Source organism: Euprymna scolopes, chromosome 22 (assembly GCF_053919585.1).
Source record: "Euprymna scolopes isolate OS-2025 chromosome 22, ASM5391958v1, whole genome shotgun sequence".
Classification (NCBI taxonomy): domain Eukaryota; kingdom Metazoa; phylum Mollusca; class Cephalopoda; order Sepiida; family Sepiolidae; genus Euprymna; species Euprymna scolopes.
In genome coordinates, this window is record NC_136503.1 from 46,234,830 (window position 1) to 46,254,080 (window position 19,251).

General features: G+C 35.0%; 1 protein-coding gene across 2 annotated transcripts in view; it reads right to left on the reverse strand.

The window, feature by feature from the left end:
* The window catches only part of LOC145243402 (uncharacterized), a 116,048-nt gene that overhangs the window by 59,074 nt on the left and 37,723 nt on the right, over positions 1-19,251 (reverse strand). Inside the window, exons 1-2 of one of the 2 annotated variants that reach the window (XM_080106253.1) lie at positions 16,893-17,005; positions 756-1,508 (exon numbers count right to left, since the gene is read on the reverse strand). In XM_080106253.1, coding sequence (XP_079962379.1) covers positions 756-1,463 — 708 coding nt within the window. In that variant the 5' untranslated portion in view covers positions 1,464-1,508; positions 16,893-17,005. Of the gene's footprint in view, positions 1-755; positions 1,509-16,892; positions 17,006-19,251 lie in introns of those variants that run through there. The other variant, XM_080106252.1, reaches the window with a different exon arrangement.

Consider the following 19,251-nt stretch of genomic DNA (forward strand, 5'->3'; position numbering starts at 1 on the left):
CATGAGTAAAAGTAGGAAAATAAAGTGAAAAAAAAAAAAAAAAAAAAAAAAAAAAAAACATCTGCAACGTTAACAGTTCGGCCACCAAGAAAAGTCCATTCCAGTTGTTTAGGAAAAAAAAAAAAAAAAAAAAAAAAAACCCGACTACGGTAGGTCGGCGCGAACGTGAAAATATAATGTGAATTGTCCAGCACGCTAACCACTACGCCACAGAGCACTGCAGCTTAGCTTAGTGATTTTAAATAACTTCACATGAAAGAACTACGAAGCCAAACCGGTGTTCTCTTCTCAACTGTTCCTTGTGAACGATCCCCAAACGGTGTTAAGTGGTGGCAGGGGGAGGAGGAATTTATTAGAGAGAAAATATTTTACCACTTCCATTGATCTTAACCGATTTTGGCCGTGACTTCTCAGCAGAAAAAGTATAGAAATCTAAGATTATCGAGGAATTTGAGAAATAATAAGCCTATAACACACCTCAGATATTGTTCTGCCGTTTGTGCATATTATATTTGCATGAAATATCTTGATTTTTAATCCTATTAATGTCAAAATCAGATGGGAAAAAATGAGTTCATTTTATTTATATAGAGATAAACTAGTTAATTTATATTATAATAAATAATATTTAACACAATATCAAATCATTTTTAATGCCTATTCCAAGATTTTGCCTTTTTCGATCACGGCCTTTAAACATTACCTTAAAAAAAAAAAAAAAAAAAAAAAAAAAAAAAAAAAAAACAGATGCTTACCTCTGAGCATTTTCGAAACTTTTTGGGGCTGACACCATGCTTAGAAGATGGTTTAACATCAGTGGCTGTCTTCTCTTTAGTCACACAATTGTTCAGTTTGCCCCGAGTGTAGATGCAGAGTGGAAGATGTGGATTCTGTGACTGAGCTGCACTCGGACCATACTCAGTGCTCTCGGTAAGGCAGCTGTTGTTGCTGCTGCTGCTGCTAATGAATGCTGCCACCATTTTGTCCTGATCATCAACCACAGGTTTTTCTGTTGCCAATTCGTGAGAACTTATAAGGAGGCAATTTTCCAGAGTACTGCTGCTACTTCCGCCATCATTACTATGTCCGGCATCTATCTGGCCAACTTCATTCAGTTCTTGATGGTGAGCAGCAGCAGCAGCTGCAGCAGCATCTGTTGAGCCTGCTCGCCACAGATTTGGGGATTGCTGGTGGTAGGTGCAAGCTTTAGAGGGTATGTTACCATGGTGACAGTGGCAACATGCTGAACAGTGGCAAGAGAGTTCATTGAAGGACTTAATAAGTGACTGCTCGGGTAGTGGAGGTCCTTTTGTTAGCGGGTCGATTTCAAGTGGAGTACTATTTGGGTTCTCTAGCGTGCTCTGTTGGAGAGCCACCATAGGGTACCTTGTTGGTGGCTGCTGGTGTTGTACGTTACTGCAGTAATTCTCATTAAGTTTACTATTCTGATCAGATCCAAGCATGGCTGCCGGAAGTAAATATGAACATTACGTGAATCAGATATCAGACTGGAAAGAAAAAAGAAAAAGTAAATTTAATAAATTTTAGAAAGAAAGATTATGAAAGAATAAAGGGTTTATGTTTGCAATTTAGTGACAATTTCTGATTTAAGTGTATTTTTAAAAACAATCTGGATTGTACAATAGACAAATATACACCCTTCCACATCGTAAATAGCAAAAAAAAAAAAAAAAAAAAAAAAAAAAAAAAATACAATACATACAATAGTTCTGTAGAGCAAAATGTTTTTATTACAGTTTTTAATCCGCTAAAAGTCTATTTTTGTATATGCTCTGTAGTTACATCGAGCTTCATAAATTAAAGGATTGGTATGAATGAAAGGTGAAATATACTTGAATAAACATTTTCCCCCATAAACGTGTGTGTGTATGTGTGTGTTTCGGCAGTGTTTGCACTAATATTTATAAAAATTAGTCTCAATCGGCGAAGAAAACTTTTCAAAAGCAAGAAAATGAAAAGAAAAAAAAAGTATCAATCAGAAAAGAAAGGAAAACTAAAATCTTATGAAAAATTATTTTTTTTTAAATTTTTGTCATGTTCACCCCAGACAAGGCATATTGCTACTTGGACGTAAGGGGCTACTATTTGGGGCCATGTTTAGGAGATATGAGCAAGATGTTGGTTCACATTACATTTAAACTTTTGCATGTCAGTACAGTCAGGGAAGCAAGAAACATGGAGGAAATATCCAAAGTCTAGAAATCCGAGGGAAGAAACTATTAGAGTAGAAAACTTTCTGGCATCTAGGGACTTTTACAATGAAGGGGGGGATTTTGTTGTTTAATGGGTTTGTTGAGGGTATGCATATCGAGAGGGTACAAGTGTAAGGAGTTTATCAGAGCACATTTTCTTATAATATTTATAAAAAAAGCACAGGGATGCAACATTGCAGTGATGGGACAGGGGTTGGAACTTAGTTGACAGTGTAGGACCTTAAATTGGAGACTCTTTAGACCCTGTCCAAGAGGGAGAGACTAGTGGTAGATGCACCATCCCAGATATGACAATACTCCATGCACAGGTGAATGATGGCCTTGTAGAGATACAAGAGACTCTTCGGTGTGAGTAATCTTCTAGAGGGAACCCGAAACTTTTGCAATATCGTTAATGTATTTGTTCCAATTCATGTTGCCTGTGAATGTTAAGCCGAGGAATTTGAAAGAAGAGCTCTCTTAATTAGTCATGGCTAGTGGTTGAGAAGTCTTCTTGTAATCATTAAAAGGAATGCTTAATTATAGTATCATTAAATGTTACCATCCATATACGGCCCCATTCCAATATGGACTGGCGGCCATTTTCTAAAGATTTAGTCATTGCCTTAGATTTGTCTACATCCGTTTTTGCCTCATGCCTATTATAGAACATTGTATCATCAGCAAATATATCCATCTCAAACACAATGTTATCAGGTAGGGGCCCTTCATGTCAGACTTTGTTAAAGGCTTTGGAGATATCAAGAGATACAACACCCTGCCCCCACCTTATCCCGTGCATGGTATATGCATTCAGAGACAATTAAAATATCTGCAGTAGAACGGTATTGCCTAAATCCATACTGTCAGCCAGAAAGATGATTAACTTTTGTGAGGTGGTGGACTAGTGATTGATTGATTAATGATTTTAGTGAAGAGGGGAAGGAGACCGATAGGGCAATAATTGAGCAGGCCAGTTTTTCACCAGAATTCTTTTACATTGGTAAAACAGAGGTAAACTTCCAGCTATTAGGGAAGTAAGACTCAGCAAAGCATTTGTTGTAGAGTTTGGAAAGTTCAGTGTATAGCGCAGCTGTGCATTTCTAAATTAGTACAGCAGAAATGAGAACAGGCTCACACGACTTGCAAGTGTCTAAATTTTCTTATGATATCATGGACATGAGAAAGGGTGATTTTCAGATCATCAAACGTAACTTCCGTCTAAGTATGGAAACTTGTGAGAAAGTTGTTTGTTGGGTCTAAGATGGAGTTGGAGGCGAATAGAGTGAAAGACTTCAGAATTCATTTCAGACGGAAGGAGGAGAGTGGTATGTTTTTTTTCCTTTCTTCCTTCTAAGCAATATGTTTTCATTGGACTTTTCTATTTTTATTTTTCCACACTCATCAATTTTAGTATGATGATATAGATACTAGCAGTTCAGCCCGGCTTTGCTTGGGCCCTATATACTGTTCATAACTTTATGAACATATGTATATATTAAAAAATGTGCATGTATACAGTAATGCCTTTCGATATGATAGGCTTCCTTAACTACCACAGAGAAAAGTTGGTAAGGACCGCAGAGGTCAATTTTTTTTTTTTTTTAAACTTTGACTCCAATTTTGACCCCTTAACATTTGTTTTGGACTCAAATCAAATTAAAATGTTTGGCCCATGTCCAAGTAACCTACATCTAAAATTTCAAGTGTTTAGACATAAAATCGGCGGAGGAGTTTAATAGAGTCTGGAAAAGTCAACTCTTTCAACCTTGACCTCTTGGCAGCGAAACATTCGCCCAAGAACTGATTAAAAAGCTTGCTGCATATCTGAATACCGTTTATGTAAAATTTCAAATGTTTAGACCCAAAATTGGCTTAATAGTTTACTAGAGACCACAAATGTAAAATTGTTTGAATTTTGACCTCTTAGCAGCCAAAGTTTTGGCCAAAAACCTGATTAAACAGCTTGCCCTATGTCTGAATACACTTTATGTAAAATTTCAAATATTTAGACAAAAAATTGGCTGAGTAATTTGGTAGAGACCACAGTTTTTTTTTGTTTTTTTGTTTTTTAACTTTGACCCCAATTTTGACCCCTTAACATTTGTTTTGGGTTCAAATAAAATTATAAAGTTTGATCCATGTCCAAAGAACCTATATCTACAATTTCAAGTGTTTAGACCTAAAATTGGCGGAGGAGTTTGGTAGACTCCTCAAAGATCAAATCATTGAACTTTGACTCCTTAACCAAATTTCTGTCCGAAAACCGATCAAAGATTATTCCAAATCTCAATATTCCCTATGTTAACTCTCGAGTCTGTCCACCGAAAAGTGAGTTATTGTGTAGAGAAATGTACATGCACACAGACAAACATTTGCGCGTGCGCACACACACACACACATTTCCCTACACAATAACTGTCAATTTTCAGTCTACAGAGTAGTGAGATTTGGGAAAATCTTTGTAATCCATTTTCGGCCATCTAACTTAACTTGATTTGAGCCCAAAAACAATAAATGTTAAGGGGGTCATAATAGGGGTCAAAGTTAAAAAAAAATTGATCTCTGCAGTTTACCAAATTACTCAATTTCTGGTCTAAACATTTGAAATTTTACATAAAGGGTATTCAGAGATAAGGTAAGCTTTTTAATTGGTTTGGGTCAAAAATTTGAGCTACAAATATATAAATGTATGTATGTTTGCATGTCTACCTAAAGCTTTCGACAGAGGCGACGAATTTTCACAAGATCAGAATAGTTTTGAAGCTCGACCCTTCAGACAATAAATACCGAAAAATTGGTTAAAATATTAATTTCTTCACCCTCAACTGAGCACTTTTCTACGGGGAGGGGGGGGTCGCTTTTTTCACCGATATTTTCGAAAGTCATCCCTTCTTTTCGATTGTCTAGCCTTAATTTAAACCTATGTCACTTCCAGTTTGGTGGTGGTCGTAACAGCAAAGAAGTCACGTTCCCCCCCCCCGTTCTTTTCCTCCTTCACGGTACGGGTTCAAGCCTGCCTTTCTACTACCATTTTTTTTTTTGCTAACCACCCCCCCAAATACCCAGGCACCCATGCTAGCATGTGTGTGTGTGTGTATATATATATATATATATATATATATAAATAAATAAATAAATGGTAATAAATAATAATTATAAAATAAAAATACATATATTATACATTTATAAGCCAAAATACAGCATAAAGATTTTGTAAAATAAACATTTGTTTAAAATCAATATTTCGATGTGATCAGAATTGTTTTTTCTTTTCCGTGCCATGATATTAAAACAAAGAATTTACTAGTAAAAATTTTTTCTTCAACGGTGATATTTTTTTAATGTCCGGGAGAAAACGCATGGTTGCGCATATTGTGAAATAGTTGTGCTCTCTGTGATCAACACTTATAACACACAGCAAAACTATTTGCAACCACGTGTTTTCTCAGCCATTAAAAAATACATGACCATTGAAGAAAAACACTTTACTATAAGATCGTTTTCGTCTAAACATAATGACGCAGAAAAGAAAAACAATTCTGAGGAATTATATATTATTTTTATTGGAATCCTTTTAAGATTAACGATTTGTATATTCATTCATTTTTTTTTTTATGGTCGTAGCACAGTGGATAGAAGCGTTGAGTCTCTACGGTTTCAGGTGAGCATTATTTGAAGATAGCGGTTTCATTGTTACCAAGAAGGCTAGAGGATTAGTTGACAAAAACATGGTGAGACAACCACTATGGAAGGTAGTAATTACTGGGGATACAGTTGCAAGACGTGGTTAATCACCTGAAAAAGGCCAGAGGAGGAGTTGGCCGAAACGTGATAAAACAACTATGAAGATGAGGATAACAGGTCGCAAAAAATTAAATAAAATAATGAATTCTGAGGAGGGAGTGAGTGAGTGTATTTGTTTAACGGCATTTCAACCTCTAAGAGTCATTTAATGCCAAAAAAGTTTTGTTGGTATAATAGATTTTCAGTTTCTTGTAAAAATTTTTTAAGTTTCTTGAAAAAGTTTATCTTTTGAAGCAAGATGTTTTAGGTTTTCCGAAAAATTGTTTTATTTGTAAGAGATTTGTTTTTCTAAACTGAATTTTACTTGTTTACTTTATAGGAGTTTGAATATATTTGTTTCTTTTAAATAGTTTATGATTTGTTGGGGTTCCACTTCTTGGAACACTTTTCTAATGTTTGTTCTTTTAAAATATTTCTTCCGAGTGTGTTTGTGTTTTCTACATTCTGTCAGTAGATGTTTAATTGTTAGTTGTTGGTTGCAGAGTGTGCAATTTGGTGTTTCCTCCGCTTTGATTAGGTAGGAATGAGTTAATTTTGTATGTCCGATTCTTATTCGGTTTAGTACAATTTCTTCTCTTCTTCCTTTAAAAATTTTTTGTTTTTCGTTTTTAATTATTGGTTGATGTTCATGTAGTTTGTTTGCAGTGCATTTGTTCCATTCCTCTTGCCACATGTTTTCTATATATTCGTTGATTTTTCTTTTTAGGTCTGTGTGTGGTATTTTAATTTTTTCCATTTGGTGGTTTGTGGCTTCTTTAGCCAGTTTGTCTGCTTTTTCATTTCCTGGAATGCCGACATGACTTGGTATCCAGGCTATTATAATTTTTTTATTGTTTTTTTTCGGTTATTTCATTGTATTCTTGCGTAATTTCTGTGATAAAAGGGTGTTTAGATTTTACTTCAAGGGCCATGATACAGGATAGCGAGTCTGTATATATTATGGCTTTTTGTTTGTTGATGTCTTTGATGTGTTTGAGAGCTATTTTGATGGCCTGCAGTTCGGCTGTATATATTGAAGCCTCGTTGGGCAGTCTTATTTGATATTGTTTTTGTCCATCTGTGCATGCTGCGCTTGTTCCGTTTATAGTTTTAGACCCATCGGTGTATATTTCTATGTATTCTGCATATTTTTCTCTTAGTTCTCCAAAGTTGCTTCTATTTGTTATATTATTTGTAATGTTTTTCTTGTAAGTGGTAAGTGTTATGTCGGTTTCTGGTTTGTGTAATGTCCATGGGGGTCTGTCGTTTGTTTTCTGAGTAATTATATTGTCGGGGTTTTCATTGATTTGATGTATTATTTCTTTAATTCTGTGTCCAAAGGAGGGTATACTTTTTGGTTTCCTTGAATAAGAGTTTGTACATTGTAAGTTGAAGGTAGTTTTGTATGTTGGGTTTTCGGGGTTGGTTTGTAGTTTTGTTGCGTATTGTAACGCTAGTTTTTTCCATCTTAAGTGTAGGGGTAGTTCTTGGGCTTCTACGTGAAGGCTTTCCATTGGAGAAGTTCGGTAGGCTCCCAGGCTGAGTCTTAAACTTTGATTTTGTATTGTTAGTAGTTTGTTTTTGTAGGATTTGTAAGTAGAGCTGTATATGGCACAACCATAATCCAGTTTGGATCTGATATGTGAGCGATATATTTTGAGCATTGTAGCTTGATCTGCTCCCCAATCTAGTTTTGATACTATTTTTAAGATATTTATTGCTTTTAAGCATTTTTGTTTTAATTTGTTAATGTGCTCCTTGAAGTTTAGTTTGTTGTCTAAAATGATCCCTAGAAATTTGGTGTGTTGTACTACTGGTATTAGTTGTCCATTTAGTTTGAGCTGTGGGTCAAGGTGGTATTTTCGTTTCCTACAAAAGTGGATACATGTGGTTTTGCTTTTGGACATTTTAAATCCATTTTGGTTAACCCAAAGGTCTATTTTGTTAAGGCAATGTTGCATTTGTCTTTCAATAGTTGGCATATTTGGTGATGAGCAAGTTATTGAAAAGTCGTCAACAAATAGTGTTTTTTCGAACCCCATGTTAACATTTTCGATTATACCGTTGATTTTAATTAGAAAAAGGGTGGCAGATAGTACGCTACCCTGTGGTACCCCTGTTTCTTGTGTGTGTTGATCTGATGTTGTATTTCCTAAGCATACTCTAAATGTTCTGTGGGATAGGAATTCTTGGATAAATTTTGCTAGGTTTCCTCTGATTCCCATATTATGAATATCTTTCAAGATTCCATATCTCCACGTGGTGTCATACGCCTTTTCGATATCAAAAAAGATTGAGACCACGTGGTGGTTTCTTATTAGACCGTTACGAATATATGTTTCTAGCCGAATAAGTTGGTCATTAGTACCTTGATTTTGTCTAAATCCGCTTTGGTGTGTAGAAATGAGGTTATATTTTTCTAAATGCCACATTAGTCTTGTATTGACTATCCTTTCTGTTTTGCATATACAGCTTGTTAAGGCGATAGGACGATAATTGGTAGGGTTGGAGTGATCTTTTCCTGCTTTAGGAATTGGGATGATATTGGAGTCGAGCCAGTGTTTTGGAAAATTGTTAGCCCACCATATTTTGTTAATTATCTGTAAGAGAATGTTGAGAGATGTGTCTTGCATGTGTTTTAGAAATTGGTAGTGGATATCGTCTGGACCGGTAGCTGTATCTTTACTTTTATGAATTGCATTTTTTAGTTCTGTTATAGTGAAAGAGGTGTTATAGTATTCTTTGTTATTGGATGTGAAATTGAGTTTTTCTTTTTCTGCGTTGTTTTTGTATTTTTGGAATTTGGGGGAGTAGTGGTTGGATGATGAGTTTTGGCTGAATTCATTTGCGATTATGTTTGCTATTTCTTTTTTGTCTATAGTTTGTCTACCATTTGGTGTACTTATATTATTTATTGGTGTTCCAAGTTTTTTTCCAGTTATTTTTCTTATTATTTCCCATGTTTTTTTTGATGGCGTGTTGTTGTTCAATTTGGAAATGTAGTTTTGCCAGGTTTCTTTTTTGCTTTTTTTTTTATAATATAGCGTGCTTTTGCTCGTGCTTGTAGGTATTTTTGAAGGTTGGGTTTTGTAGGATGTTGTTTGAAGTGTTTTAGCATTTTTTTCCTGTTGGTTATTGCTTGCTTACATTCTATTGTGAACCATGGCGTTGATTTTGGGTGTGGTTTGGTGGAAGATTTTGGGATTGTCTTGATTGCTATTTCGTTTAGTGTATTGGTGAAAGCTAACATAGGATCTGGTTTGTTAACTATTTCTTGATTAATCAGATTTGTGCAAAGTTTGCTAAATTCAGTCCAGTTAGCTTTATAAATTTGCCATTTTGGTTTTGATTCTTCTGTTGTAGGTTCTTGGGTTTTGAGAAAAATTGGGAAGTGATCGCTGCCGCACTGGTCGTTATGTACCTCCCATTGGAAGTCCATAAATATTGTGGGGGAGCATAGTGTTAGGTCGATAGCTGATAGCGTTCCTGTGCCTGGGTGAAGGTATGTGTGTGTTTTGTCGTTAAATATAGTTACTTCGGGTGATTCCAGTAATGATTCAATGATTTTCCCATTTTGGTTAATATTCTCACTTCCCCACATTTTGTTATGGGCGTTGAAGTCCCCCATTAGTATAAAAGGTATGGGGAGTTGTGTTATGAGATCTTCAATTTCGGTTTTGTTTAGTTTATGTTTAGGTGGAATGTATATTGAACAAATAGTTATTGGTCGGTGAAGTGTAACTTTAATTGCTATTGTTTGTAGGTTTGTTTGGAGTTGTAATTTTATATGTGGTATCTGTTTTTTTATTATAATTGAAGTGCATCCTGTGGGTCGGTTATCTGCTTGTGATCTGTTTGTTTGATTGTAGATGTGGTATCCTTTGAAGTTGATGGTGTCTGTTTCTTTTAGAAGAGTTTCCTGTAGGCCGATTATGCTGGGGTCATGTTGTGCTATTATATGTTTGATTTCTTCGTAGTTTGGTTTTATGCCTCTGCAATTCCACTGTATGATGTTTTTATTCATTTCCATAAGTAAGTTCGTTTATTTATTAATTTTTTTCCTTTTTTTTTTCTGTTTGGTTTTTGTTTAGGTTTTTATATCTATTATTCTATTGATTTGTTGTGTTTTGAGTGGTTTTTGTTTTGTGTTTACTTGAACTGCTTGGTTCCTCAGTCTCCATTTTCTCTTCCTTGTCAGTTCTGTTTTTTGAGCTAGATTTTTTCCTCTGACTCTCGATTTCAATCAATTCAAATTTGTTTTCATTTTCGATTAATATTGTCTCTGTTTTTTGTTTGCTTTGGTTTTTGGAAAGAGGATTTGCGTTTTCCCGTTCTGTTTCCATCTTTCCAGATATTGTGTTTTTATCTTCTGCTTTTGTCCTTGTACGTGATTTGGATCTTTCACGGTTTGTTTGTGGTTTTTGCTGTTCGGGTTCTTTTTTGCTCTTTGGGGCTTGTTTTAGATCATTTGGCTGAGTTTTCGAAGATACTGGTATTTGTTTCTTGTTTTCGTTTTGGTTAGTTTTTAAAGTTTCAATTAGATTTTTGAGTTCGGAGATTAGTTTAAGTAGGTCTTGGTTTTGGGTTTGATTTGTTTGGTTTGAAGTTTTTGTAATATCTGCGTAAGTGTTTATTTTTTCTCAAGAGCTTGCTATTTTCCTTGCTTCAGGAAAGGGCACATTTTGTTTGTATTTTATTTCGGCTATTTCTTTTTCTTTTGTGTAGATTTTGCATATTTTAGAGTATGCTGGGTGTTTTTCTTGGCAATTTGGGCATTTCGTTTCGTTTGGGCATTCACTTTCATTATGGTTAGGTTCTTTTAAGCCACATTTTCCACATACTTTCTGTCCTTTGCATGCTTCTCTGCTATGTCCGTATTTATGACACTTATAACATCTCAGAGGGGCTGGTATATATTGTTCTACTTTTTCTATTGTGTATCCGATTTTTATTTCTTTGGGAATTTTTGGTGTATTGAAAGTTAGTATGTAGGTTTTTGTAGGTATGGTTTGACCATTCCTTTTTATGTTTATTCGGACGTGATCGATTACTCCCTGTTTTCTTAGGGCATTTTCTGTTTCTTCTGCTGTAGCCAAGGTTAATTCATGGCTTTTTATAACACCTTTTGATGTGTTTAGTCTTTCATGAGCATAACTTTTGCATTTATAGATATGGAATTTCTCCATCTCTAAGATGTTTTTTGCATCTTTATAGTTGTCGACGGTGACAAGTAGATTGCCATTTTTCATTTTTTTTGCTGTTTTTGGGTTGCTGTTTTGAGACAGAATTTTTTCAATTAAGAATGGAGATAGATCGCTGATCTTTTTTCCTTCTAAGGTTTCGATTACTATGAATCTTGGATATTTTTCTTTATCAATTATTTCATAGTTATATTCTTGTTCACTGTCTGAGCTGGTTACGTCAGAGTGGGTTCTTTTCGATTTTGTAGTATTTTTTTGATTTCTGGGTTTTTTGTTTGGGTTTATTATATCCATAGAACTTTGTTTAGATTTTCATCTCTCTTGCTCCCCACCCTCCTCGGAGCCCGAAATTGGGAGATGTTAGGGGGGAAACCCATTCGCCCTTTCATCCCAGGGATACAAAAGAGATATACTCAACTGATTGAGTTTGTTCCATCATTTCCTGTTTCCTCCTTTAGTTTCTTCTTTCCCAGTTTGATAGAAACGTTAGTTAGGGAGCAGTTGTGTGGTTTTTGTCTCATCAATTGATTGGCCCTTGCCATCGCCTTCTAACACTTAACTGGTTTGACTATGTTTGTAGTAATGAAATGTATTATCTTTGGATTAAGTTTTTTTTTTTTTTTTTTTTTTTTTTTTAGATGTTATAATTGACGTTTTCAGTGTAAGTGTTAGGGCTTGACATGACTAGCCGATTGATTGGATCGGGCCTCTCCAACCGCCCGTCTAGCCTAGTACAAGGCCAAAGTAGAGTGTTGCTACAGATACCTTTATTTTCCCTAGGCATCGGTTGCTCAGCCACCAGGATCCTTTTCCTAGGCATCACGGGTTGCCACCCACGGCCAACAGGTAGCCCCGTTGAGGGACTTTCACCCTCTGCAGGGGGGCAGTCGGCGTATTCTAGTGCCCTGCCGACAGGGTCAACCGGGAAGTAGGGAAGGAAAAAAGGAGGGGGGAAGGGGAGGGGGCTGTTGTTTTTATTTTGTTTTTGTAGAACATAATTAAGTTTTACAAAAGAGAATAGAAAACAAAAACAGAAATCGATGTAGGTGCATTTCGTCTCAGGAAGCCAATAGGTAGCCTGATCTGGTAGCACCAGTGAATTCTGAGGAAGATGTGTCATGTTGAAATATAGATTTTAAACAATTATTTGTTTATTTTACAAAATCTTTGCGTTGCAATTTGGCTTATAAATGTATAACTTACGTCTTTCACTTTAGAATTCAAATGACACTTATATCATGGAGAGCATAACCTTAACATTCTCTTCAGTGTAGGAGATGATAATACTATTGCCAATAGGAGATTCAAACTCAGGCACAAAGTCAACCTTGATTTTATAAGCTACTATTCAAACTCCAGACTATGAGAAATTAGCATGAGAATGAGGGAAGTCAAGTATCTATAAATGCCAAATCAGCAAGCATAAACAGTAAGCAGTCAGAGAGTATTCAATGACAGACGTCAGAATATAAAATTGTCTTTATTACAGAGTGGAATACATCAACCAGCCACAAAATCACATTTTAAACTTAAAATGGAATTCTTTTACATACCAGAGGCGCATTCAGGGTTCTACGAGCAAACTTATCTTGAGTTGAAGCTTTGACAACTAAATATTTTCGTTTACTAGCTAAATAGATAAGTTACTAGCCAAACTCACATGATTTTTAGAATATGACATGCTCGTTCTGTGACGATAAAGATTTTTCTGTGTGTGTGTGTTTTTTTTTTTTAACAAGCGTAATTCTAAATATACAACAAATTTTATGTTGATACTTGAAAGTATAAATATTCTATCAGCCATAAATACATCGGAACACATACATCAAATCTGTTGCCAAGATTGCTGGATCACTACTGCTCCAGTAGGTATTTCACTGCCGATGCATTTCTCTATCTGTATAAGAGCCAGGTACATCCTAAAACGGAGTACTGTTGCCATATATGGGCAGGAGTTGCTCAGCATGCTCTATCTAACTTTGATAGAGTTCAAAAATGGCTTCGAAACCTCCTAAGGTGATCCCCATTTTTCTTCCCTGCAATCTTTTTCCCCACAGTTGAATACAACATGATAGCCTTTAAATCCAATGTAAACAAGTTCTTATTGAGCCGTTCCCATAAATAATCAAATTCTACCCAGTTTACACCATTAACGATTATTACACTACCACCTTACATTCATTAACCCCTTATCCTCGAATGGCATTTGGGCCTTGATAAGTGGTTACTCCCAAGTAAAAAAAAAGGTAATCATATTCTCGCAAAGACAAACTCTAGTGTACTCATTACATCATAACTATTTAATCCAGATTGCCATTTAATTTTTCTTTCATTGTATAAAAGAAGTTTCAGTCATCAATATGTACTTTGCCACAACCCAATTATACTGGGTTCGTTTCAGATATTTCAGTTTCACTTCACTACTTACTAATTCTACAAATAATAATAATCATACGTGACTTGCACGTTTTTTATAACGGTTCTCCGATAATTATTTAACACTAGTAGGGTGCGTTCGTTTATATTTTAATTTATGTAGATTATATATTTATTATTACAGAGCCAATTCTCTATTAGAAATTATATATATATATATATATATATACACACACACACTAGCAAAAGTACCCGTCGTTGACTGGGTTCAAAAACAACCTACAGAAAATGGACTCTGATTTATGAAAGTATGATAGGTTATGAAAAGGAAGGGTTGTAAAGAGATAGCTTCGAATTTGGAGGTATCAAAACCAAAGCAAAATATGAAAGTAAAAATAAAATAGATAAACCCCATAATTTATTATACCATACCTGTTTACACTGAAACAATTATCACAATATTCTATGGATCTATATTAAAAAACCTTGTTAAACTTTGTGACATATTTCCATTCTATGGAGGTCAGGCATGAATGAACACCCCATAATTTTATTATACCATATTTCTTCAAACTGAAACATAATTATCAAAGTATACTTATGCATATAGATATGAAAAATCTTTAAACTTTGTGCCTATTTCCATTCTATGGAGGCCAGGCGCGAACGCAGACCCTACAATTTTATTATACCATCCCTATTTAAGTTAAAACATACTTATCAAAGTATTATTATGTACATCTATAATCAAAAACACTTGTAAACTTTTTTTTTTTTTTTAATTTTTTATTTCCATATTTTGTGGACAAGGAGCCTATGCAGACCCCACAATTTTAATGAATCATCATTATGCCAAATCAAACATACCCATTCCTGTGTCTCAATACATCTTCTATCATGTGATCAGTTTTCTATAATAGTCAACCATATAGGAGCCTATTCGTGACCAGACACACAGACGTTCAGCTTTATATTATAGATAGAGATTATATATATATATGTCATCCACATACAGTACTGTTTCACAGCTCATCAGTGCGGCTAGTCAAGCAACTACCTCAAGCCAAGATCGAAACCCGATCGCCCAAATGAGCTTCTAACCGTTGTGCTATACAGCTGCTGCTATGCAGGCAGTGAATTAACAATGTTTTGACATTGCCCAAATACCTAAGCTCAATTTGTTTACACAAAGAGCATCGTTTCATATGCTCATGGTGATCACTAGTTTAAAAAAAAAAAAAAATTGACTTAGGTGCAGTCAAAACCAAAACATTTGCACTTCTGATGCATTTGAAGCTATCGACAGATAAGAAAGATTTAAAATTGAACCACTTCAAGCTATGAATGAATTTGTGCATGCACAAAAGTAATAGAAATATGCCAACGAGATGAAATACACATTTTGCATTTCAACCTGATGACATTTCTGTACACGTTATTCATCCATCCAAACAAAGATTTTACTCAGAAATCATCCTTGTCATACGATTAATATTTCCTGTTAATTTCAATGTTATGTGACCAGTAGCTTAAGAATTTAATGGTTAAATATTTACAGACACACACATATACATCTGTTTTATTTATACAAAAACAGATACAGAGCATTTATTAGTAATAATTTTCACATGAATTAACTTTAGAAACATTAAAAAGCCACAACACAAACTCAAATAAAAACGTTGCATCTATTTTATGCAATTTGCCTCCATACATTACATTTGACAAATGAATTGAGAATGCTCAAGCTACATATTAGTATGAAAATATACTTATTGCAAATAAGCTACACAAACATTTTTAATGCCCGGAAGGAATTTGTCAGACTATTTACATTCAGTCCCTTTCATAACCTAGCAGTGAGCACACCTCCAACCAATTAAGCTAATTTACTGCCTCCTCCCCTCCCCATTCACACCACACTATCCATTACATCCTCATCAACAAATAAATTTTCCCTCTTTTTTAAGATTTGGGCATGATATATTTGAAAATAAATCAGACAAAAGCAGGCCCTACGAACAAAGGGTTCACTCACACGAACAGCTCAACCATTTTATCTTATTCATGGCCCGATGGCTACTCAAGAATAAGCGTTAATGAGTGTACAGTAGTCAATGGAAAATGTCATCGTAATCGTTCGTAGAGGAAATTTGATAAATTGAATTACTTAAGGGGATGGCTCATCAATAACTTGTTCACATTGGACTTGAAGATGACCATATTGTAGTCAGTTGGAAAGCAGGCAAACGGAAGACAGTTCCATGGGTATGCAGTTCTAAGAAAGAAGCTTTGTTCATGGAATCTATGTTTATGTTTAGGCACAGACAAAAAATGGGGGAAATTAGTGATAGTGGTTTCAGATAAAGTGCTTTTCATTAAAGTCAGGCTGGGGGGGGGGGCAATAGATTGGAGCTCAGGCAAGCAATTGCCATGAAAATAACAATAAAGCAGAGACAGGCTCACAATGTCTCTTCTGTAGGAAAGAGGTTGTAGGGAAGAGAAACGGGCATCCCCTACTAGACTACGAAGTCCATTTTGAACTCTGTCTAGCAGCTCCTGCTCAGATGTGACAACAGTACTCCATCCTTGGGTTTATTTGGTAATAATATATGTAGTTGTTCCACTGACATCTACATACACTAGCAGATGTAGTCAGTGTTGCCCAGTATTAAACCTAACATTAAATTCCTTTAAAAAAAAATAAAATAAAAATAAAATAAATAATGAGGTAAAAAAAACAAAAACAAAAAAACATGTGCATACGAGTAGTTTTTTTCTAAAAAGTTCACTTGTAAAGAAAAAAGATACTCAAGCTGAGATCGAAACCAAAACCTAAAGACAGTGAGTGAAATACAATAACCATTAGGCCAGCTTGACAAGACCTTTAAAAATGTTTTTAAACCTACTTATTCTTAACATAAGGAATCTGTAATGTGAACTATTCACGCATGCGCATTCATAAAACAGTTAGCAAACAAATAAAAATCCAATGACTCCCATGTACCAATTTTTCAATGTTGACCTCTTAGCAGCCCTTTTTTCCGGATGAAAAAAGATTATAAAGTTTTCCACATGTCTGAATACCCTATATACTAAATTTTAGATCTGAAAATTAAAAATTCGTTGAGCATATGGGTTAAGAATTCTCCTCACAAACAGACATTCTCATTTTAGTCAACAACTAGAGCCAATCTTTTTCCAAATCAAGTCAGTAGCTTTTATATGAAAAGTATACATTTTTGAAGGATGTGAAGGTAATACTGGGGGTGGAGGGGAACGAGGCTCATTTGAAAGATATGGCAAGTGCACTAACCTTAAAATCACTGGAGTTTTTAACTGAACACCTGACCTTGTGTCTAACCTCCTAAAGAGGTAAATAAAATAAGTTCAAGTGTTTCTAACAACAGGTAATAAAAGTTTTATCAGCCTTAAGACTGACTAATACATTCGTACTTGTAAAACAGGCAAATCAAGATACTGATTTATTTGTTTCATCATATTGTATGTGTGTGTGTATGTGTGTGTGTGTAAAATAGATATATTTACAATTTAATAACACAAGTGGTGGGTTTATAAAGGAATAAAATGCATTCGGGTGAAATTAAATTTTGCAAATAATGTTTTAAATAGGATTCCGAGTTATTTGTTTAAGGGAATAATACTGGTTTTGTGTGTGTATGAGCGAGTGAGTATGTGTGAATATGTGCACAAGAGTGTATGTGTGTGAGTTTGTATGTGCATGTGAATATATATATGTGCGTGCGCACAAGTGAATATGCACATGCGTGCGCCAGTGAGTATGTAGGTTTGGGAGATATCGTAAATTATACACTCAATAACCAAATGTCAATCATTTATCCACAATATGAAAAATAATCATGAATAAAACTGAATAACAGTGAAACAGAAAAATTTATTAAAAGAAATGAAAAATTAATTACATTGAGATTGTTTATCAAAGCAATATGCAAATTAGTTAAACTTTGATTACTGGGTATGACGCTGTTTTTTTATCACAAATTGAAAGGTTCACTTGTTTCATACCAGTCGAGGATACGTCCTCGACAATCAGTCTGAGGATGAGCTGCTGTGGCATCAGCTAACTCTACTCTGTTAGGGTGAGGTATGGTTCTTTTCAGTCCTAGGAGGTGCAACCTCCCAGTATTTAGCTTCTCTTCTTAAAGGGGTAGACTTATTGTATCGTACCTACTAAAGAATGCTGATGGAACTGTTCAGGTTATTTTTGTATTGTCCGAGTGCACTATCCTTATGATGCTATTGATTTTCCTATCTTGCACCATCCCAGCCTTGTGACACATCTTCAACACATCAATGTTGGAAACGAGGTAAATACAATCGTTAAACGGTGGACAGATTAATCTCGGTATTAATTTAACTAATGACTGAACTCTTTAAATGTAAAGATATTTTATTTGCCGTGACCAGCATCTCTGTTAAGATGAAGTTATGTTATCCATTTCGGGTGGCCGTCTACAATTTCATTTTTTAACCTCATTTGCAGGAGTTATTTTCATTTCCATAAAATAAAATCTGACCGTTTTCTGTGTTGTTTTTATGGCTAATTCAATTCAGTTCCAATATAAGGATTTTTTTTATTATACAATTGCATCAATAATTAACAATTACTTTATATAGTAAGATTCAATAGATAACACCTCAAGAAAAATAAAACGTAATGAAGTTTAATTTGAAATGATTAAATTGCTTGAATAACAGCTCAAATCTCTTAAATTGTTTCTGAATGAAAAAAGGTGTAGCAGACAAAAATTGCAACAAGCATAAGCAGGAGCTAATTCTTGCAGCTTGATACACTTGAATACATTTCCTTCCTGGCTTGTCCAATTTGCTCTCGTCACATGAAGGAGTTCATAAAAGGTTAAATTCGCAACACTCTCCTTCTCCCTAAGCCTTGGCCTGACAACAACTCCACCTATAGTCCTCAACTTCTCTCTTAAGACTCAACAGAATTCATCCGTCCTTTGGACCTGGGGTTCGACTAAAACATGAATACAAACAAGCCAACATGGCTATCTCCACACACGGACTTCCATGCAGTACACACACACAAACTTTCTTTCTCATGCTATAAGGCTGTCTCTAATCATTCATGAAGCGCGTTTCCACTACTACTGTAGACACAAACCTACATGAACTCTTCTCTCAACAGGCCTGTATAATCATCAACGTCTCTACACAGAAAATCTTTCAACGACTAACCAGTTTCCTTATTCTTACTAATGAAGATGACAAATAAAGCCGATTAATTAAATGTTAGAATGAGATTTCTCATGCCTTCATTCTACAAAGGCATTTCAGAATTCTCATGAATATACAAGTTTATAATGCTTAAGATATATTTCAGATTTTAAAGGTTACAATGTCACTAATGTACAATACAAACTTATTTAAGATTTGTTTTTGTTTTTGTGAGAATGAGGTGCTTGTGCGACAGCAAGCGTTAGAAATGAATAGGAACATTTGCAATTACTAATCAGAGGAGCATAACCATTTTCAAGGAAAGAGTCTATCAGGCATATCAGGCAGTGTTATTATGTATGAAAGATAAACCTGGTCACTGAGAGTTGAGGACATGCATTGCATGGAGAAATGACACAAGAATGATATTATGGATGTGTAATGCAAGCCTTAAG